General features: G+C 43.8%; 3 protein-coding genes across 5 annotated transcripts; 2 read left to right on the plus strand and 1 right to left on the minus strand.

Annotated features, from left to right (window-relative positions):
• Positions 1–2,630: 2,630 nt before the first annotated feature.
• Positions 2,631–3,776, plus strand: LOC125746416 (neuropeptide Y receptor type 1-like). Its single transcript, XM_049020357.1, has one exon. The coding sequence runs from the start codon at positions 2,631–2,633 to the stop codon at positions 3,774–3,776; it is 1,146 nt and encodes a 381-aa protein (XP_048876314.1).
• A 1,633-nt stretch (positions 3,777–5,409) lies between these two features.
• On the minus strand, positions 5,410–12,018 carry marchf5l (membrane-associated ring finger (C3HC4) 5, like). Of its 3 annotated transcripts, none has more exons than XM_049021411.1 (7): positions 11,889–12,018; positions 11,183–11,291; positions 10,723–10,925; positions 10,284–10,414; positions 9,963–10,137; positions 9,466–9,632; positions 5,410–8,748 (listed from the first exon to the last, which is right to left on the minus strand). In XM_049021411.1, the coding sequence occupies exons 2-7, from the start codon at positions 11,209–11,211 to the stop codon at positions 8,590–8,592; spliced, it is 864 nt and encodes a 287-aa protein (XP_048877368.1). In that variant the 5' UTR covers positions 11,212–11,291; positions 11,889–12,018; the 3' UTR covers positions 5,410–8,589. The 3 variants fall into 3 exon arrangements, with proteins under 3 accessions (XP_048877368.1, XP_048877369.1, XP_048877367.1); XM_049021412.1 differs by having other exon boundaries at positions 11,898–11,985; XM_049021410.1 differs by having other exon boundaries at positions 5,411–8,748; positions 11,860–12,015.
• A 2,069-nt stretch (positions 12,019–14,087) lies between these two features.
• On the plus strand, positions 14,088–21,646 carry actr1b (actin related protein 1B). The gene is made up of 11 exons (XM_049021409.1): positions 14,088–14,300; positions 15,173–15,237; positions 15,326–15,401; positions 16,379–16,504; positions 16,975–17,099; positions 17,703–17,919; positions 18,409–18,501; positions 18,805–18,979; positions 19,765–19,826; positions 19,923–19,963; positions 20,056–21,646. The coding sequence occupies exons 1-11, from the start codon at positions 14,253–14,255 to the stop codon at positions 20,156–20,158; spliced, it is 1,131 nt and encodes a 376-aa protein (XP_048877366.1). The 5' UTR covers positions 14,088–14,252; the 3' UTR covers positions 20,159–21,646.
• Positions 21,647–21,710: the final 64 nt, after the last annotated feature.

Consider the following 21,710-nt stretch of genomic DNA (forward strand, 5'->3'; position numbering starts at 1 on the left):
AGTGAAGAGGGTGCTCAGCAAGGCTTCACTAGTGAAGAGGGTTTCTGTTTTTGTGCCACGTTACTTAAACTGACATGAAACTAGTTATTTTTTGCTCTAATTGACCATTATCTTGCCTTTCATTACCTGCTGGGTGCCCCATTGCATTGGGACACATCACTTTTACATATAGTAGATTCTTTTAAATTTTTCTTCCAAATTTATTTTCTTTGCTTTGAGTTAATTTTACTGCTGTTGGTCCCTTTTAGTGGATCCAGCCTTTTCCCACTAAATGCTTACAGTGGTGTTCAGGATCTTTTAGGTAAATGACTATTATTTTCTGAAAGACACCATAAACATCTGGGTGTTAAGACCTAACTCTTGACATTTACAGTACAACTGTTATTTCCCGGACTTTTCACATGGGTGTAAAATCACATTGAAGAGAAAGAGGTGGAGATGATGACATTTTTTCCCAGGATGTATTGTTTTGTTTGGAGTGCAGACATTCTTTAAAAATGCATTTATTATCACCTCATGCAGGAGACAGTTTTGGTGTGGCCTCTCATGCCTTCTTTCGCTGCCCTAGGAGGTACCATATTAAACACATCGAAAGGTAGCTCTAACTGGAGATGTTATTTGAAAGCTAACATGTTTCCTGGAAGGCCCTGATCCTATCCATCATCCACGCTTTCTTGTCACAGCAGTCTGGAGCCTATCCAGGAAGCTACAGGCACAAAGCAGGAAATAACCCAGGATGGGGTACCAACCCATTGCAGGGCACACACGCACGTGCATGCACGCACACACACCTATGGACAATATGGCAACTCCAATTCACCTTAGCATGGCACAGGGAGAACATGCAAACTCCACATACATCGGACCAGCATGGAAACTCAAACCCCAGTCCTAGAGGTGTAAGGCAACAGTGCTACTCACTATGTACCATTATATGAAATTGTTTATTCAAGTGAACAAGAATTGTACCAGCTAATAATGTCTGCATCATTAGTAAGTCTACCCAAGCCTGTTCCGTCCAATTAGAAGGGCAATGGGAATGACTCCATTGTAATTGCTTCAAATTCCGGAACACCATGAAAATAGTGTAATTTTGCTGATGCAGGAATCATCAGTTATTCCCGACACCACTGTCTGTTGTTTGCTAGAGATTTAGGTGTTAGGTGGGACCTACAAAACATCCTTCACTTTAAACTCAACAATTTACCTGTGGTGTTTTGTCGTTCATGCTCTTAACACACTATGCAAACCAACCAGCAGAGAACTTTCAGCAGAAAGATCAACATTAAAACAAGCCTAAATCCATAACACAAGCGAGGGGGGCAGGAGGAAGCAAGAACCATTGAGCAGACGATACCCAGAGCTCCAGGCAGCTCATCTGTGTCCATCAAACCATGGTAGGCAGGCAGCAAAGGGCAGATGGTACAGGAATAGCATGTTTGTAATAATGAGAGGTCAGAAGGGCATCCTAGCAACACTCATTTGACTTTAGCGTCTGATTCAATCATAAGATATAACTTATATACAATGAAATGCTTGCTTAAATCATAAGTATTTCAGCAGTGTAGGGAAGAATAAGGGTCGGATGAAAGTGAACACCAGCGTGAAACAAAGATAAACATACGAGCATCAATCGATACAGAACTACAAAAGAAAATAATCACCACGTACAAAATTTCAGAACAGTAAAAGACGACAGTTTACAACAAATTCAACAGGTGTTTTTGCATAAGAATAAAGGATTAGAATTATTGCAAGAATCATGACATAGCATCGCATTTACATTTACTTTTACAGATGTTTGAACTCCATCCATCCATCCCTTTTCCAAACCGCTTATCCTACTGGGTCGCGGGGGGTCCGGAGCCTATCCCGGAAGCAATGGGCACGAGGCAGGGAACAACCCAGGATGGGGGGGGCCACCATTGTGATTCTAACCAACAAAAATCACGATGACATTTTGCGCCATAACACTCAATACCAACTATGTATCATTTTTTAGCTTTTTTACCTATATGTGCTCTTTCTTGGATCACAGACAATACAATAAAATAACAGAAAAAAGCTTCCTTCTGGGACCAGGGCCAGTCACTTCCAGCTCATGGAAAGAGAAATAGACAGCCTACTGAGCCTGTGACTTATTATTAACATAAGGGCACCTTCTCCAGCTCTAGGGCAGATATAGCAGCGTGACACTGATTGACAGAGTCATCCAACCTATACAGTTCATCATCCGTTTCATTGGCTTTCTGTTTGGGTCCTGTGATTGTCGCAACATGGTTTTCTTCTTAATGAATAGGACGGCAGCGCAGCCCTAAGCAGGATAAGCAGGTGGAGGATGGATGGATGAGCAGAACCAGCCCCTCATCCTTTATTTAATAAGACATTCATATGGAAAAGACAAACACCAGGACAGAGGCGTACCTGTGCTTTATCTTGCAGGTGCATCCATGAGGAGATCGCAGGCGATCAGAGGGTATGTGCTTGCTGTGGCATGATGGGATACCTCGTTACATAAAAGGAGGCAAAGACAGGACCTGGGAAACCACGATCTGCAGCTCAAATCCTGGTCTGAGGTGAACCTCCCCAACGAGCACAAGGACCCCCTCAGCAATCTTCCTCAGGGTGCCATGGAGACGACGACTTCCTTGGGCATGAACACCAGCAGAACGTGGGGTGAGACAGCATGGGCAGGTGGCGAGTGCCTGCCTTCAGTGGGTAGCGCCACCTTCCTGGTGGCGGCTTACAGCGCCTTGCTTGCCATGAGCCTGGTAGGCAATGCCTGCCTAGTGTTGGTGATTGCCCATCAACGGGAGCACCACAATGTCACCGTCATCCTCATCGCCAACCTGTGCTGCTCTGACATCCTCATTAGTGTGGTGTGCCTGCCTGTGACAGTGGTCTACACGCTAATGGACCGCTGGGTGCTGGGCGAGGCGCTGTGCAAGGCCACACCCTTCATCCAGTGCACTTCTGTCACTGTCTCTGCCTTCTCTCTGGTGCTCATCGCACTGGAACGCCACCAGCTCATCATTCATCCCAAAGGCTGGATGCCTGTAGCTGGCCACACTTACCTGGCAGTAGCCATCATCTGGACAGTGGCTGGTCTCCTCTCACTGCCTTTCGTGTTATTCCACGTCCTCACTGATGCCCCGTTCCGCAACGTAAGCTTGTCCCTCGGCGGCCCTGGGGACCATCTGGTGTGCATGGAAAACTGGCCGTCGGAGCAGGAACGGTTAACCTACACCACCTCGCTGCTGCTCGTGCAGTACTGTGTGCCACTGCTGCTCATCCTGCTCTGCTACCTGCACATCTACTTGCGGCTGCGTCGCCGGAAAGCTGGAGGCGGGCCGGGCCGGGGCAGCGACCGGGCACGGCGCATTAACGTCATGCTGGTCTGCATCGTGGTGGCGTTTGCCCTCTGTTGGCTCCCACTTCATGTCTTCAACACCCTATTTGACTGGAATGACCAGGCCTTGCGGTCCTGCCAGCACGATGCCGTCTTCTCCGCCTGTCACCTGCTGGCCATGGCCTCCACCTGTGTCAACCCCATCATCTATGGCTTCCTCAATAGCAACTTTAAGAAGGAGCTGGGAGCCATCCTGCGCCACTATCGCCGGGGCGGCCAGCAAGTCCTGGGCCGCCGCCGTTGGGGGCCACCGGAGAGCTATGAGAGCTTCCCACTTTCCACCCTGTCTACCGACGTTGCTAAGCCGGTGGAAGCAGGCTGTGGTTCCCCCCGCGTCCAGGTTGCTGGAATGGCTCTCTGCAGCTAAAGCAGCTGAGCTTTCCAGTGAAGATGCAGCAACTTCAGTCTCCCCGTGCCATCCCACCTCGCTGCTGTAACTGGATGAAAGGGTGTTTCTTTTCTCTCTGTGCAGTGTAATTCCAGAGTGTCCACCTGGACACAGACTGACAGCTGACTGGCTTTTGATACTGAGTGGGCCATGTGATGTAAGCTGCACTGTGTAATCAATGTTAACTTCAAGGCAAGTTCGTACCCAACTCAGACGTATCTGTCATCTGGTCATGGTGCTGCGATTTGCCAAGGCTATAGCAAAACCCAGAACATGTGCGGAACCCCCTTATGATTTGTGTGGGAGTGGCAGGACTGTTATATCCAAAAAACTGGAATGGCAGTTGGCTGTGTGGCACTCATTAGCTCCTGGATGCTTATTACTCAAGACCTTTGCTGGTCTGACGCCAGACTAGCTGTGCTATATAAAACCGAAGTATTTTTTTGCTATGAGAAAATTTTTCCCCGCAGCAGTGCTGTATACACAGAAGACTGCTGTTAAAGGTACTTGGATTTAGGGAGTATTATTATATTCATATATCTGTTATACATTTGTTTAATAGGCTTGTGTTGTATATTAAGTAATATTTTACATATTCTCTGCACCTCTCCGTGTGTCGTGTCTAAACGTGCAGTAAAAGCTTGATCGTGAGTATCTAAGGGGCTCTACAAGGGAGCCTGCTGACTGTTTGCTCGCTGTGAGCTGCCTTTTAGTGCTGCCCTTCAACAGAATTCAATGATGGTGTTATCAGTGTGACCGTATAATCATTTAGCTGGATATATTGAAGAACAGTGACTTTGCAGTTATATATTCTGGTAAATATAATAAGAAAAATCATACAAAAACATAATTCGTTGTATGAACTATTGTAAATTTCATGGGTTGTCACCTAGATATTTAATTTACTTTGTGCATTCACACACAAAATCATACACTACTAGCAAGTAAGAGACACAGAAGTCACCATGTCTTCAGGCTGTTGGGAGAAGCCTTGGAAAACACAAAGGGAACATTTGTGTAAGTGAAGAGCAAGTGAAAAATCATAAAAACTATGTGTAAAAGATGTAAATGATGTTCACATATTTGTTAAGAATCTGTTAAGGGACTCGAAAAAGAGAAAGATGCTGGTGCGAATGTTTCTTGCATTCTTTGGCTTGTTTCCCTCAGCTCTGTATACCTTCAGCTGGTCTCACACTTACTGTAAGTGCGAGCTTAACCTTGCGCAGTGGCCTGTTCCCCTTCATGATAGCACATAGCTGCCCTTGACAAACCACCTTCTGTCTGCAGTACTCTGAGTCACGGGGCTCCCGTAGGTCTTTTCAGATTCAAGTCTGCAGCTTTTGAACCTAGCGAGTTTTCATTGCTCTGATTCCGAATGAAACAAAGATCCAGGGACAACATTGTATTCTAAACACTAGGGATGCATCTTTTGGGGGCAAATATGACAATAATGCATCCACAATGCAGTTGTATCCACAATAAGCAGTTCAGAATCAGAATCAGTTCAGAATCACGATACTGCACTACATTTACATTTACTTTTATTTGGCCAACACTTTTGTCCAAAGTGATGTACAAGTGAGGCATATATCACATACCAAACATACTAGGCAGAAGTGCAGCTAGGCTCCAGTGCAGCTAGTTTCCAATTGATGTCCAATTACAAGCGCACCACTTAACACCGCTTAACACTATTATTATAACGACGTTATAAACTGGCAAGTGTCTATACAGTATCTGTGTTGTTAATAAATAAATCTGGAAAGAAATAAATGAATAAATAATCTTTGGCATAAAAAGTCTTTTTCATGTATTCATTTCATGTTTTTTGCTTATTTCTGCCAACAGTGTATTTATTGGTTGATGTATTTATTTTTAAGTCACGTTTCACCCTCCATAAGAACTATTCATATGCTGAATCAGACACAATTGGAGATTGAGGGCTTTGCTCAGGAAGCCAATGGTGAAATCATTCTGCTGATGCTGGGATTTGAACTGCCTCCCAACCTGCTCAGTCTCACGCCACCTCCCCTTAAATGATACTCGTGATTCTAAATGGAATGCTGGTGTCCAAGTGAGACACCCCCAGACAATGGGGAGCTCTTGAAGATTCAAGATTTTTGTCACATGAATGAACTGAGGTACACCAGCAGCTACAGACTCCAGTTAACAAGGTAGAAGGATATAGGTTATAAGAAAATATTTGAAAATAACTATATAAGTGCAGGCTGCATTTACAACTTATATTACTTGGTGTTGTTAATGATCCTAATGTCCAGGGGGTAGAAGCTTCTCCTCAGCCTCTCAGTGAGGCTCTGAAGGCGCCTACCTCAGCACAGTGACTAGAGCAGTTTATGATATGGGTGGAGAGTATCGCTGATGATGCTTAATGCTCTTGACCCAGAATGTGGATATAGATGTCCAACAGGGTGGAAGGTTTTGTCCTGGTGATTCAGTCTGTGCACCGCATCACCGTCTGTGGGATCTGTGGTCCTCGGAGCTGCAGCTGCCGTACCAGGCAGGGACACTGCAAGAAAGCACCGATGCCATGGTAGTGCCGTAGAAGGTCTTCTGCAAGACTGAGGTGATTTTGAAGTTCCTCAGCTGCTTCAGGAGATACGGTCTAGCTTTCTACACAAATGTGGACGTGTGGGTTGTCCATGTCAGATGTGTACTCTGAGGTAGCTGCTCTCTCCACCAGAGTCCTGAAAATCTGGAGGGCTGCGTACATTCTCTGCCGCTCCTTCCTGGCCTGGTTGTTATCCTGGCAGCAAGGAGACAGCTTCTCCACCTGGCTTGTGTAGCGTTGGAAGACATCGAGGTGCCGCTTTTGGTACAATGCAACATTGTCTGCCTGGCCTGCTTGTTATGGGCCCTTGGCAGTACAGCCATCAGGACGTATCCCGAAACCCTGAAGAACCCTCCTTCATCGCTGCTCTGGGCGGAGCCAGCATTACCTCTGTCCATTACCCTTCCTTTCCAAAATTGGATTTATGCTGGATTAGATGAACAAACACATGAAACACATCCATCCATTTTCCAAACTGCCTATCCTACTGGGTTGCGGGGGGTCCGGAGCTTATCCCGGAAGCAATGGGCACGAGGCAGGGAACAACCCAGGACGGGGGGCCAGCCCATCGCAACACTTTAACATAAAAGTGCAAAAAGGCCACAAAGGTTCTGGCCCTTTCAAACAGAAATTCATTTCCCTGCTTTCTGCGATTGCAAACAGACAGAGCAAACCTTTTGATTGTGTCTTACCACTGACCCGTTATTTACTTGACAAGCTAGTGAAAGGGCAATGGCTTTTTTATCTTATGCATTGTCTTACACCACCGATGCCCTCTTTACACCACAACAGCCACACAAAAGACCACATTGAGGTTAGGTCAGGGTTAAAGTATTCCTTACTTAAAAACAAGATTATCAGGCATACAGATCCACAGAGTGGGGATATTAACAAATACATATAGGGGATAATATCGTAGAAACGGAGTTAATGCAACAATGGGGACGTCCAGATAACACAATCCTTTGTTTTTTAACTGAGATTTGGAGCATTACCCATGCGGCATCATTACTCATATATTAATTTGCTGAAATCAATGGGTGCAAAAAAAAGCAAACAGCAACCTCATTCCTGTCCATTATATGTCAGACTGTGGTCACCTATGTGGGGATGGCTGGTGTTTGTTTTGTTAAATGCCCGCTCAAATAAAATAACATCTCTGCTTGTTCAAAGCTACTTCTTGCCTCAGTTCTCCAAATGCTAAATAAATCCTCTGAAAAAAAAACCTAAATATTAAGAGTATCATATTATCTACCTTTATGCATACATGCTTCAATCTAATTAATTTATAAACCGCAGGCTTGGCTAACACAACCCAGGCTGAGCAAGAGTTATGAGTGTGCCACAAATAGTTATGTCAGAGAATGAATTACACATTACATGGCTGGGTTAAGAACTGCATATGTTAAACCCAGCACCCTTGCCCTCTGAGACCTTGTCTCCAATCCAAGATGTAATGACATCTATTGGCAAAAATCAATACTGCATCAAATGTACAACATATTTAACAACCTCATCCATGTCCAACACCCTTTTGATCAGCATATTGTGAACCACAGTATTCCACTCATAAAAAGCAATTCATAAATAGTCCAGGTGTCTCGAAAACAACTCTAACCCATTACCACTTTGATTTAAGATTAATCTAAATGAAGGCGTCTACATCAACTTATTAATAAAACCATTAATGCATCACTACTAATACTGCAGTTAGAAATGATATTTCATAACATAATTCCATATTCCTGCAGAAGAGCTAAGGAAATTACAGACAAGACCTACAAGAATGACATCCATAGCATGTCTGTCCCAACGCCTCTGGCAGTAAGAGGCTCTGTAAGTCAGGACTCTGTGCGCATGACTGGAAAGTTACTGCTTGAGTTCCTGTGGCTGGCAGAGTGAGCAAAGCTTCTAACCCCAACAGCTCCACAGATGCTGGCTGACGCGGCTCTTACTTGCGCATCAATCTGGACACAACAACTGCTGAGCAAAATGTTGATCCATGAAGAGGTATCACAAAACCAAGACACAAGGGCTAAACAATCACAATTTTAATAAACCTTTTCACTAAAACAATAAAGGCTTTACACTTTAAAAAAAAAAAAAACCCCAAAACATTCATAAACATTCATTAAATGTACAGAATTAGTGTGCATTTACACAGCTGTAAGGAGAAAAAGGCCAGATCATTCTTTACAGGGACAGTAGGGGGTGCTTTTGCTTTTACTCATTGCTGCTGTCATCATTGTCCTCATGGGGCTGCCCGTCTGAGCCATCCCTCTCCGGGTAGTTGAGGATGTGTCTGTTGGCTTGGATGAGGTACTGCTGCTGTTTGAAGTACACCTTCAGGATACCCTTGATGATCACAAAGGCGATCCCTCCCTGAAAGGGTGGACAGATGGGCAGCTGCATTCCAGGTTACTGCTATCAGTTTACATCAACTGCCTTCTTTTTTTATATCAGTCGCTGTTTAAAACAGCGTTTCTCAACCTTGGGGGGGGGACAAAAACGTGGAGCATCTAAGGGTCCCCGAAAACCGGATTGGAAATCACTGATAGGCACATGCCAGCATTCCTAGTCTCTATATAGTGCGAGACGTCTGTCACATTATTAGCAACGGCGGATTAGACTGAACGTCTAATGGAGAAACACTCCATAAGTTATACTAAATGGGCAAGAGGTTTCAGCTGTGGGTCTATAGAAATGTTTTGTAAAATTCAAAATGCCCTCCTGTTCTGCCTCTTCATCATCTGCACGCAGAAGCTGTGGGTGCCGTTCCCTGGGGCAGTCCCGAGGGAGCTTACACTCACATCCCGGTGAGACGTCACATTCTCATGTGCTTTATGTAATGTTACTAGTCACCATAATGACATCATCCCCAAAGCAAAGCATGTTTTTATAAGATCATGCATTAATGCTAAAGGGGACCCTAGCGGTGGGCTATTCTCATTTGGAAGGAATGAAAGAAGGTTAAAAAAAAGAACCCTAGCGTATGGTATTCTTCCAAGTCTCCATATATAGTGGAGAACATCCAACACTTTGTCACATGGCTTGATAACAGCCCAGTGCTCAACCCTCCATCCCAGGACCACCCCTCACCAGAACTGTGCGCTGCAGGCTTGAAGGAATCCTTCTGAACACAAGGCGGCCGACCAGGTTAGCGATAGTGGGAAAGACCAAGGCACCACACAGCGTGCGTGACACAGACAGGTGGTCGCTGCTGTAGCCTGCGTCGGCTGGCACACGTGGCAATGGCCGCCCGAACCCTGGAGAGGAAGACAGGGGGCTCTCAACCACGAATCATTCACTATTGTCCCTGTGGAATTTGGCACCACCATGTCAGCTGAGTGACATGCCAGATTCAAGCATCCTCCATTTAACTACTCATCTGATCTAGTTTAACTACCCATCTATCTAGTTATCACAGGGGTGGTCAGGCTGGCTGCTGAATCATTCTACTTATGTCATTCCAGGCAGTACATTTATGGACTGGCATGTGCTGCAGAAGCACAGCTGAATATTCAGCTTAAGTCATAACATTCCTCATATGTAAATCCAGGGCTCATCGATCCACCAAGAGGATCCCAACTAGTCACCAGGGAGGAGAAGCTGCAGCTTGGTGGAGTGCTTCTGCCACAGCCGGACCACGTAGTCCTCCCAGCGGATCATCTTTCCCAGGACCAATATGACTGGTATAGTGGGCAGGCCCATGAGCAGGAACAGGGGATCGGCCCGCTCCATAACATCCAACCCCTTCTTGTGTCCAACCACCTGGAAGCACAGAAAATGAACAGGAAGCCTGTTAATACATGTGACTTACAGGACTGGCTGCCCAGTAACATCGGACGGGATTCCAGTGGCTCCAAAACAACCAGACCAAGCACCCCAGTAGTAACTCATCTGTTCCCATGAAACACCTGCATGACTGTGACGGCGCCATATGTCACTGCTGACCAGTAGACGGTGCCCACTACCACTCCAGCTGCTGCGAATGGGCTGGCTCTGGACAGGGTTCGGTCCACCTGCTGGAGGAAACACACAAGGGGCCCTGTGGTGGAAGGCAGGGGTACAGAAGTTTAGTCCACTTCCTGTTCAGTAACTGCAACATTTTACACTCGACTTCAGCGTTTACCAACATTCCTTAAGTGACTGTTCAGACTCTTCATCACTTAACCTAGTAATTAGGTATAAATCAGACACTAGTTATATGCAACTGTAGATTAATCCTCCAATATCTGCAGCTGCTGAATTCAATGGAATAAAATACCATGGAGAATCCCTAATGTACAGACTTTGGAAAAGACAGTGATGAAGAGAGGAACAGAACCAATAACGCGGTGATTCCGTGGGCCATACCCATTTTGGGAAACACGATGCGGTATTCAGTGCCGCACTGCGGGCAGCTGACTGCCCCGGTGCCGTTGCCCTTTTGCTTCTCATCCAGCCACCGCTGCAAGCAAGCCTGGTGGATCCACTTGGTGCAGCCCCGGCAGCGACATGGGCTCACCCACTCTGCACCCCGGTCCTCCCGCTCAGTGGCAAAGCACACCCAGCAGTGCCTGCATGGCAATGCTCATCAGGGGATAGGAGAGATGGCTACATGTGTGACAAACTTAGCAGACTCAATGGCTCACCTACAGTAAGCTGGAACCACACTAATTATAACGGGGGAGTTTAAGCATAATGTCCAGAAGTAAATAAACAAAGGTGACATACAGAAACATCCACGAAACACCCAGCCCCCCACCCAGCACACACACACACACACACACACACACACACACACACACACACAGGTGAGAGTGTGTCTCTTTACTTCTCGCTCTGATCCTCTGCACAGGCCATGGCGAGTCCCTAGTCCCTGTAGCGGTTTAACCATGAAGTTGGGAGGGGCATACGCACAGCAGGGGCTACTGGAAGTGCAGCTGTAAACACACATGATCAACAAGGTCATATTTATCGACCTTTTAAAGAACCATCTTTTATTTTTGTTTTAAACGAAACTTACATGATGAATATACCAAATCCCAGAGTGAAACAAAAAGTATTCCTCATATCACCGATATATTTATACGTACATACATTTGGTACATATACACAGATATCGGCTAATACAGATATTAACATGTAAGTTTACTTAATTCAGCGGCATTGTTAGATAGCCGTGACACCTCACAACTCAGTCCCATAAATATGAAACGTAATCCCAATAGCAATTACTTAGCTTGGCACCTGCTGGCTATCTACAGAATGGCGAAAAGAAAAACATTTACAAAAGTAGTCAACCTGCCGGAGTTGCGTGATTTTCCCTCTCTGTTATTCGTGACAATATTAGGATTTAATATTAAGGAAACTCCAGCTAACTAGTTAGCCGATGGGCTAAGAGTACACTTCGCAGTATAGTGTTCCAAGATGGTACTAAAAGTAACTAAGCTGAGATTTAAGCCAACTTCAAAATCTTAAAACCCTCAAATAACTGGAAGGAAGTTTTACCGTAACAAAAGCGAAATAAAGCAGGAGACCTGCAGTACTTAATAAGTCGCCTCCAACTTCAACTTCCTGGCAAGACAGTAGGCCGTGCAGCCCCCAGCCTCTATGTTGACATGTCGCAGGTGGAGGCCGGGATGGCGTCACTTCCGGTTTAGTCTTCGCTCTTAAAGGGGAACGTGTCCTTAAACAAGTCGCAATGGTGTCTTCGGTTTGTTCCATGTTCTTAACATAAGAATTTGGACTGCAAATAGGAAGAGATGCTGTCTCATTTCAGATGTCACTAACTTCTCCGTTTTAACCATTAATGTTCCTGGAAAATTCCCTAGGGCTACCGGATTTTATAATTGTCTCAGATAGGTGTGCCCATACAGTCCAAAGAGTACAGATGGTTTGTACACAGTGCATGACTCAGACAGGTACACTAATCCTTTATGACACATGCTAGACTAAGCATTTTATTTTATATTATTGTAAACTAGAATTTAATGTAAATAGAATTAACCTTATATTGCTTAATATATTGTCTATACAACTGGCGTTGTGGTGCAAGTAGGAATACAGGAAGACTTCAGGGTACCCGCTGAGAAAAGATTCGTTTTATAAATACATCTTTTGAACTTCTTGTCAGACGTTGAAAAGACGTACCATGAGGAGACAGAATGAAAGTTTTTAAGACGTCATTTTTATGACGTCTTCTCAACATCCAATATCGAATCCTGCACCTGCCTTGCATGTCTACAGGGGTTCAAAAAGTTCCCCCAGACAGACGTTCAGATGTTGAACTGCATATCTACATCCAAGAGGGGTCGTAGTCAGACGTTCAAATACTGAACCTGATTTGCACTTCTTGCATACATACAGATATAGTATTAGACTCAGAGGTGGTAAATTCAGGTTAAGAAAGTACAAATCCAACCAAGATTTTGTTTCAAACAACTAGATGAGTGATGATGACATGATGATGACATTCACAAACTATTCAATTGGTTGGTTGAAACAAAATCTTGTTCTGGATTTGTACTTTCTGGACCTGCAATGGATTGCACCAGCTTCGCGTAAGTGGTAATGTTGGGTGTAAAGTGTATCTTAAATCATACATTGAAACGAGCTGGTTTGAAACTTTCCATCTCTGCTGACCTGACCGACGCAATTTAAACATCTACACGTCTGGCAGGCGTCTCGTGTTTGCAGAGTAATTTCTCATTTACCTTTTTGTGCACATGTAATGTTTCTAGACTGATTTGTTTCGTAGTATTTCAGTCTTGTATGGCTATAGTTTTGTTTTAGTTTGATCTATTTTTATTGCAGGCGATACCCAAAGACATGAAGTGCTGAAGAAATAAACCTACCTGTTGCCTAAGTTAACCGAATATTCCCACGCGGCATTTGTAATCGTTTTCACACCCAAGTAGTGCAAACACTAGAAGGATATAAGCACTAAAATGATATAAGTCCTGGTTTTCTTTAATTGTTGCGTTTCAAATCTGTATCACTTTAAGGCATTTGCATTTTTCTTTACATGATCTGTCTTTAATTTATAAGTTTAAAATTAATCTGCACTACGGTGATTGCATTTAAACTTTCGCTACAGAGTAAATAAGTTTTACTTGATTAAAACTATAGACCTATATACACATATGCCACATCTATGTGAGTGGTGAATTAAGATGAAAATCAGTAAACTAATGCTATTAATTATTTACATTATTATATTATATTACTTTTTTTGCATAAATGTAATTTTATTAACCCTTTAAGTGTCAAAAAGTTTGGAGTTCTTCGGATTGGATATTTAAACAATACTGCATTGTAAAATCCTGGAAATTACTGTCCCTTTCACTACAAAAAAACAAAGCTTTTGAAAATATCCTTTGAAAATTCCGTTCATGAGTGGCTTATATAGCGGGACAGCATCTCTTCCATAACTGTTTTTTTTATTTTTACTTTTCTACGTGTAAGCCTACACATGGATTTACGAAATAAGGAGTGCATACTCTCGCTGTTACTCAGTCTTTTTCAGGAAAAAAATCTTATAACCCGCATATTATGCTGTTTACTATTTATTATAAACTAAATTAACGTTATGGACAAAATGACCTCATGATATTTTTTTTCGCGCACCCTACCATGACTTAAACATGCGCAGCCCCTCTCAGTGTCTCATTGGTTAGAATTTAGCGACTGGCATCGTTTTGCTGCCACCGTTCTTTTGATTGGTCGCTGGGGACGTCCGTCAAAGCAGTCAAACCCATCAACGGCCTGTTTGGTGGACGCTTACGCTTGCCGACAGAGCTCAAAGTGACACTGCTTTTTTGTTTTAAATGTCCAAAAAGACATAGATTGCCTGCAGGGAAAGATATATACAGTACCGAGTTTTACATCACGGACGTCTGGTCATGGAGTCGTACGACATCATAGCCAATCAGCCCGTTGTGATCGATAATGTAAGTATAGGATGTCCCACATCCACGCCCTTAACACTTTCATTGTATAGACGTTAGCTTCTCTTAGCTTAGCATAGCTATCGCTTGATTGCCGTCCATTGACTAATGATTTTAAAACATGCTCGCATCTTCTGGCTAGCACATTATGGAGAGGTTACTGCGATACGTGTTTCTTCCCTGCTGGCGATGCGCTTGCGCTCGCAGCGGTCGTTAAAGCGGTACTGACATTAGGCAGGTTTCACACGGAGTCCCCGCCTAGCCGCCCGGTTGCAATCCGGTGTCATAACAACGTAGGATTTTGACTTAAGGCTCCCATCAGAGGGATGCTGGTATGACGCTAGCCATATCAAATTATTGGGTTATCATCATTGCTATCATTGTTATTACTGTCGAAGAAATATGGGTCCCCATCAGTTGCTCTATAATAAACCTCTTATTTATCATTATTTATCTCTGGTGCGAGAACTGCAACAGTACACGCATTGTTAGCCAAGGCTTGTTAAATCCACATATGATCATTTTGGGCTGCACGGAAATATTTTCTATACTTGAAATAAATACCCCTCCCCCCCTTTAAAAAAAATTCAAAATCTTGAACTGTATTGTGATTTCATGCTATTAATGTTAAAGATATCAGGGGTGGGTCATTCACCCCAGTACTCTGAGTATCTCCCATATCTTCTTTGAGAACACTGTTCTTGATCTACAAGTCTCTTTGTACTTCAGTACAGTCTGCTGAGGCATCCCCTCCAGCCTCAAGCATCGTCTCATGACCAGGGTGCAAACAACAGAGGTGTTGATGGGGTTTGACAAAAGAAAACCTTCAAACTATATCGATACAGCTTCTCCTCACTGAATATGTTGCTTTTTAGGGCTCAGGAGTGATCAAAGCAGGGTTTGCCGGAGACCAGATCCCAAAATACTGCTTCCCAAACTAGTAAGCCTCATTCATTTCTTTCCCCTGGTATTTGGCTGGGTGTTGAATGACGAGATAATGGCTTATATGTCCTTTTTGGTGCTTCCAGTGTGGGACGGCCGAAGCATGTGCGCGTGATGGCCGGCGCACTAGAGGGGGACCTCTTCATCGGGCCCAAAGCTGAGGTATCATGTTTTAATGCTGTCATCTGCATTGTTATGACTGTCCTTTCACTGTGGACCTCACTGCCCACACAATGGCAGTTCAGTTCCATTTCTCGTGTTTTTCTGGGGGTTTTCATTGGTTGTCCCTGTTGGGAAATGATAGCGGCAGTGGCAGCAATGTCAGATATTCAACGGTACAATTCGAGATGAAATGTCAGCAACACACGGTTGAAAGGATAAAAAAAAATCTTTATTGTCTTTGGACAAAGAGCAATGAAATATCCTTGAACAGCACTCAAGCTTGTACAACAACATATAAAATATCTACAGACAAGGACAATAAGTATAGACACATATGAATAGTCATAGACGTACAATATACAAAGTAGTATGAGGCCAGACAAATATGTGCAAAAAGTGCCAAAATGGTAACAAAATACAGAGGGAAACCGGGAAAAATTACATGGTAATAAGTTAGTGTTAAAGGACACAGACAAATATGGAAATAAATACATATGGATGGTGCATACAGTGTTAGGCATTTCAGGTCAAAGGAGTTACCCATCCAGACCAAGATTTTGTTCCTACTAACCAGTTGAGTACTCTGTGACTATGACTCTTTATGCTCTGCTGGCTGGTCGAAACAAAATCCCGGTCTGGATTTGTAACTACTGGACCTGAAATGCCTAACACTGGGTAAATATAATAATGTATGAATGTAAATGTAATGTTGTAAGTGTTCCTTATGGCTGATGATATGGCAGCAGAAAACTGAAATTGGTAAAACCGTGTAAGGTAACTTTTACTTAATAACAAATGGGTATAGAAAATGAATGGATGGAGGGATACTAGATTATAGAGCTAAATTAGAGCAAACAAGAGTCTTGTCAGTGATGCTCTAAAATTCGGGGGTATACCCTCAAACACTTATCTTTGATTGAAGGTGAATTAAGGTTTTGTCACTCAATAACTGGAAGTCAACCTCATCTTCCCCCAAGGAGCACAGGGGGCTTCTGTCAGTGAGGTATCCCATGGAGCATGGCATCGTGAAGGACTGGAATGATATGGAGCGAATATGGCAGTATGTCTACTCCAAGGAGCAGCTGCAGACCTTTTCTGAGGAGGTGTGCCTCTGCCACCAGGCCATCCATGCACTTCATAATCCATCTATGATTTAGATATCATCAATCCACTGCACATGATGTCATACACCAAGTTCACATGATGTCATACACCAAGTTCACATGATGTCATACACCCAGTGCACATGATGTCATAAATCCACTACACATGTGCACGCACGCAAAAACAATGAAAGAATTAGTGCGATGAATAAATTTAGCACATAATCATCAAAGCTGATATACAGGTATATGTATTTTTCCCCCCAAAGGGAAAACCCTTCTATAGCTGACTATTTAGCTGGGTGCTCAGAAAGTGCATTGTTAGATGGCTAAAGGACGTTTAAGTAAGCAAAATGTCTTGCGTTCTGTGAATACAGTAAATGTTGTTTGAAAGTGAGCATTTCAGAGTTCGTTGTTTACAGCTGTTTGTTATCGTTTGACAGTCGTGTTTTTGTGCTTTTTCTCCCCAGCATCCTGTGCTTCTCACTGAAGCTCCCCTGAACCCCAGCAAGAACCGGGAGCGGGCGGCTGAGGTGTTTTTCGAGACCTTCAACGTGCCGGCCCTCTTCATCTCCATGCAGGCCGTTCTCAGCCTGTGAGTATGCCAGCCCTCTTCATCTCCATGCAGGCTGTTCTCAGCCTGTGAGTGTGCTTGCCCTCTTCATCTCCATGGTACGAATCTCGATATTATTGTCACAATTTGGTGAAATTTCAGTACAGCAGGGAAAACAATTTGTTTAGATATTATTATTAAAACTGCAAACAAACACAATTAGGAAAATCTTAAGAGATTTGTTCTTCAGACACTACAAGAGACAGGTTTATAGGTGTTCCTAATTGTGTTTTCAGTTTTAATAATTAAAACTGTAATAATAATAATAATAATAATGGTGATGATGATGATGATTTCGAATCATGCTGTACTGAAATTGCACTGAAACGTGAACCCAAAACCAAGATTTGTACCGAACCGTAAATTTTGTGTAGCATTTACCTCATTAGTAATTAGGCTTTCTTACGGCTGGTATCTTGCCCGGAACATATAGAGAAAAGACTAACAGTGTGCAGGTAAGAATCTCTCACTCAGCCATGTGGTTGAGGATGACTCGTCTGCAGGCTTGTGGGAGAATTTGAGGGGGGGGGGTGATCGTACAAGAGAAAGGAGGCAAAATGGGAATGACTCAACCCCTCCCTGAAGGTATGCCACGGGCCGAACAACGGGCGTGGTGCTGGATGCAGGAGACGGGGTGACCCACGCTGTGCCCATCTATGAGGGCTTTGCCATCCCACACTCCATCATGCGCGTGGACATCGCTGGCCGAGACGTCTCCCGCTACCTCCGCCTTCTGCTGCGCAAGGAGGGCTACGACTTCCACACCTCGGCAGAGTTTGAGGTGGTGCGCACCATTAAGGAGGTATGCAGTAATGTCATTGCACGCTGCCTTTCTTGATGCTTTTCTTTATTTGAGACACATTAGTGCAACTTTCAGGTTTCTCCACTTTGTGTTTTATTTTATTTTTTAAAAAGACCTCCAGAAATGATTTATTTTTAAATGTTGGCTAATATGAAGCCATTATTAGTATAATGGCCACTTTTATGAAGGGGATGACACCCCTGAGTGCAGTCTACTATTGTATTTGTTGTTCATTTGGATTATTAAATGTAAGACACCAAGTGTTGCATTTTGCAACCAGTGTGTGTGCACAGGCAGAAGATTAGTGTGCACAGGCAGAAGATTAGTGTGCACAGGCAGAAGATTAGTGTGCACAGACTGACTTTTTACAGGATATTTCACTTTCCCACAGGTTCCATGGGTTTCAGCATCAAAAAAATATAAAATGTAATAACTTTTTAGATGCTGCTATGACGACCAATAACATGTCACTGCCTGTCTTTCCTGCAGAGGGCGTGCTACCTGTCACTGAACCCACAGAAAGACGAGACTCTTGAGACAGAGAAGGCCCAGTACACCCTTCCTGACGGCAGTGCACTAGATGTCAGTGTTTGGAATGCACCCCCCCCCCCCAGAATATTTAATGAATATGACACATGACATGAATTATTAACATTCTCAGCTGATCCCTTATTCTAGTTGGATGGATGTTGCATTACATTTCTCACAGATACAGCACCAGTTACATGGCAGCTGTTTTATTTGCTAAGGTTCCATTAAAAGCAGTATGACTTAGCCTGTTTAGAATCTTTTGTTGTGGGACATTAATAGGTTTTTGAGCTTTTCTCCAGTAATGTGAGGCCCTATCTACGCCCTTGATACTGACTCTGCCTCTTCTGATCCCAGATTGGACCTGCACGGTTCAGGGCCCCAGAGCTACTGTTCCGGCCAGACCTGATTGGGGATGAGAGCGAGGGCATCCACGAGGTGCTGGCCTTCGCCATCCAGAAATCCGACATGGACCTCCGACGCACACTGTTCTCCAACATCGTCCTCTCTGGAGGATCCACACTACTGAAAGGTGGAAAGCATTCCTCCAGTCTCACTCATTGTCTTGCCAAGCTGTCCTGCTTCTCCTCTTCCCTTATTGTGCTCCTTACCGCCCTTGTGTTATTTATGGAAATAAATTCTTTAAATTTCAGCAGGACAATACAATGATTCTAATGGTTCTTACATTCAACAGGGCAATCCAACACAAATGTGCACGTAGGTGAAGCTCTGATGTGACAGACAAAAGAGAATTGATCAATGACTCACATCTACGCCTGGAAGTACCCTGCTAATTCCAGAGCCCAACTGTTTTTGCAGCCAATGGGCATAAACATTGCCATATAAGCACCTGGAATTCCGCTTTCACATGTTGTAATACCCAAGGAAGGCTTCAGGTTATATCCCAGGCCTAGGCCTGCTAAATATTTTGAAGAAACAAAAAGAAACAAGTAACAGACAATGTCCAGTATAAACCGGTTTCACAGTCACGTAATAAAAGCAACAGCACAGCTTTAGAGTAATATGAGTGTCACAAAATTTTTCTCATGCACACTCAGGCGTTTTTCAGATTTCCGCTTAAACATATGTCGACATGGAGTATTTATTTTGTTATATAAAATAACGAAAGATGTTATTTTTTGCTGTTTTTTGGGAGAATATTTATTATTAATATGTGAGGCCCTGCCCTGCCTCGTGCCCTTCACTTCCGGGATTGGCTCCGGACTCCCAGTAGGATAAGCGGTTTGGAAAATGGATGGATGGATATGAGGCCCTGACAGACCTGAAGCCTCTGACCATTTGCCTGCTTTCCTGCAGGCTTTGGGGATCGGTTGCTGAGTGAGGTGAAGAAGCTGGCTCCAAAGGATGTGAAAATAAAGGTACAGCAGCGGCTGCAGCTTGGCGCACGGTATTAAACAGACCAAACTCCTACTGGCAGTCAGGGATTCTCATCACTGTATCTGTGTCTTCCCCAGATCTCTGCACCACAGGAACGGTTGTACTCCACGTGGATTGGGTGAGGATGGGAATCCCCGTTCTGCCGCAGCATGTGTAGCAAGTGTGTTCATCTGACCATAACACCATCTGTATCTTTATGGCTCCAAACAGGGGGTCCATCTTGGCTTCATTGGACACCTTTAAGAAGATGTGGGTCTCCAAGAAGGAGTACGAGGAAGATCGTGCCCGGGCCATTCATAGAAAGACCTTTTAATGGGGCCTCTGCCTCGCCTTATTTCCTCTGCTTCACCCTTGGCTACTATTTCCTCGCATACTCATGGGATCTCTAAAGCAAGAGAGCCCAGCCCTGAACTCCCGCAGGCTTGGCATGCCTTCTGTTGCTCCCCACCCCCTTTGTTGGGGGGCTACAGCCAGAAGTGGCAAAGGGTCTAGGCCAGCAGTCAGACAGGTGTGCATCCCCACTCTCAAGAGAAACACAAAGAAAAATATGGCTTTCAGGTGCATGTCTTACAACCGTGGACTTTTTTCGTTTATATCGTTACATTTAGGGTAAGGCTGTACTCTAGATGCAAGTATTTATTAAGTCCGTTAATAGGCCCAATGACACAATCATATCCAGTATTGAAATGACGGCAGATGTCAGTGATTTACTTTGCTGAATTATCAGGCTCCCTTTCTAGTGAGGTTTTTTTTTCGGTTTATTTCTCCACTTTGCTCAATTTAGCAAAGGGCAGTTTGTTTCAGGTGCATTAATATTTGTTTGTAAACTGTTGTCCCCTATTACTGAGGGTTAAATATCCATAACTCCATATAACCAAACAGTTAATACTGACTGCATATTTTAAAGCAATGTCTGTGGGTTTATGATGCTGTCAATTTGGTTAAGCTTGAATTGAAATTATATGTGTAAATATGGTTTCTAGATGGCATGTAAGCCACTGTACCTCACCTGTGTCTCTTGGACACTACACAGAGAGTCAGATTGTCATTAGTCTTTTCTAAGATTTGTCAGTCCCACTTTGAGGTCGTTGGGGGATAAATGAGAAGAGGGTAAACTCTCTGTTAAGGTTACATTGAGGGTGAAAGATGGTTATTTTGGTCTTAAGCACAGCTGCCTAGAATGGGCCTTTGCTTTTGTTTGCATTCAGATTTAGTCTCTGTGGTTGTACTGCCACGTGCAGTGTCACATAGTATATCGTATGTGGTGTTTTCCCTGACTGAACACCTGTAATTAGGTAGAGAGGGGGGCAATTTAATAAGAATCTGGGGATCCTCAAGTGTTTTTAAGGTGTGATCTGTTTACCTGTATCGTAGGATGCTGCTCGAGACGTTTCTGGGTAAGTAAGGTTGCCAATGTCAGCATAAGAAGCAGAACCAAAAAAAACACGGCAGCAGTATTCTGAAATTAAGCTGGGCCCTCAGACACAAGTGAAAGTTTTTGCCCTCTCCGAGTGCTGCGAGTTTAGGTCCAAGCCATCCCCCCCCACCCCTTTGGCGTTTCACCCTTGATTGGAGTAATCTTCACCCTGTATAACTGCATTGGAAGACCAATACTCTTAGGTTCGTTTTATTTTCATTATTATTTTATAAAGATGAAACATTCATCAGCCTTGTGCACAATGGACTCCACATGAAGTCATGGAAATTAAGTTGCGCAACAGAGGACTAAAATGTAAAATACTGTTCAAGTGTTGCTTGTACTTTTAATTTTGTCAATTATAATAAATTAATGATTGCTGTCTGTGAGTGTAATTCTTTTGACCTGCTTATGATACTAACATGCTTATATGTAAAATCGAAAAATT

The sequence above is a fragment of the Brienomyrus brachyistius genome, chromosome 7, assembly GCF_023856365.1.
Source record: "Brienomyrus brachyistius isolate T26 chromosome 7, BBRACH_0.4, whole genome shotgun sequence".
NCBI lineage: Eukaryota > Metazoa > Chordata > Actinopteri > Osteoglossiformes > Mormyridae > Brienomyrus > Brienomyrus brachyistius.

Coding starts and splice junctions, on each gene's coding strand:
- LOC125746416 (XM_049020357.1), top strand. CDS start 2,631: ATGGAGACGACGACTTCCTTGGGCATGAACACCAGCAGAACGTGGGGT.
- actr1b (XM_049021409.1), top strand. CDS start 14,253: ATGGAGTCGTACGACATCATAGCCAATCAGCCCGTTGTGATCGATAAT. Junction 18,502..18,804: donor CTGACGGCAGTGCACTAGAT/GTCAGTGTTTGG, acceptor TTCTGATCCCAG/ATTGGACCTGCACGGTTCAG. Junction 19,964..20,055: donor TTGTACTCCACGTGGATTGG/GTGAGGATGGGA, acceptor GGCTCCAAACAG/GGGGTCCATCTTGGCTTCAT.
- marchf5l (XM_049021411.1), bottom strand. CDS start 11,211: ATGGCCTGTGCAGAGGATCAGAGCGAGAA. Junction 10,415..10,722: donor CATCGTGTTTCCCAAAATGG/GTATGGCCCACG, acceptor CTTCCACCACAG/GGCCCCTTGTGTGTTTCCTC. Junction 8,749..9,465: donor GCCTGCAGCGCACAGTTCTG/GTGAGGGGTGGT, acceptor CCACCCTTTCAG/GGAGGGATCGCCTTTGTGAT.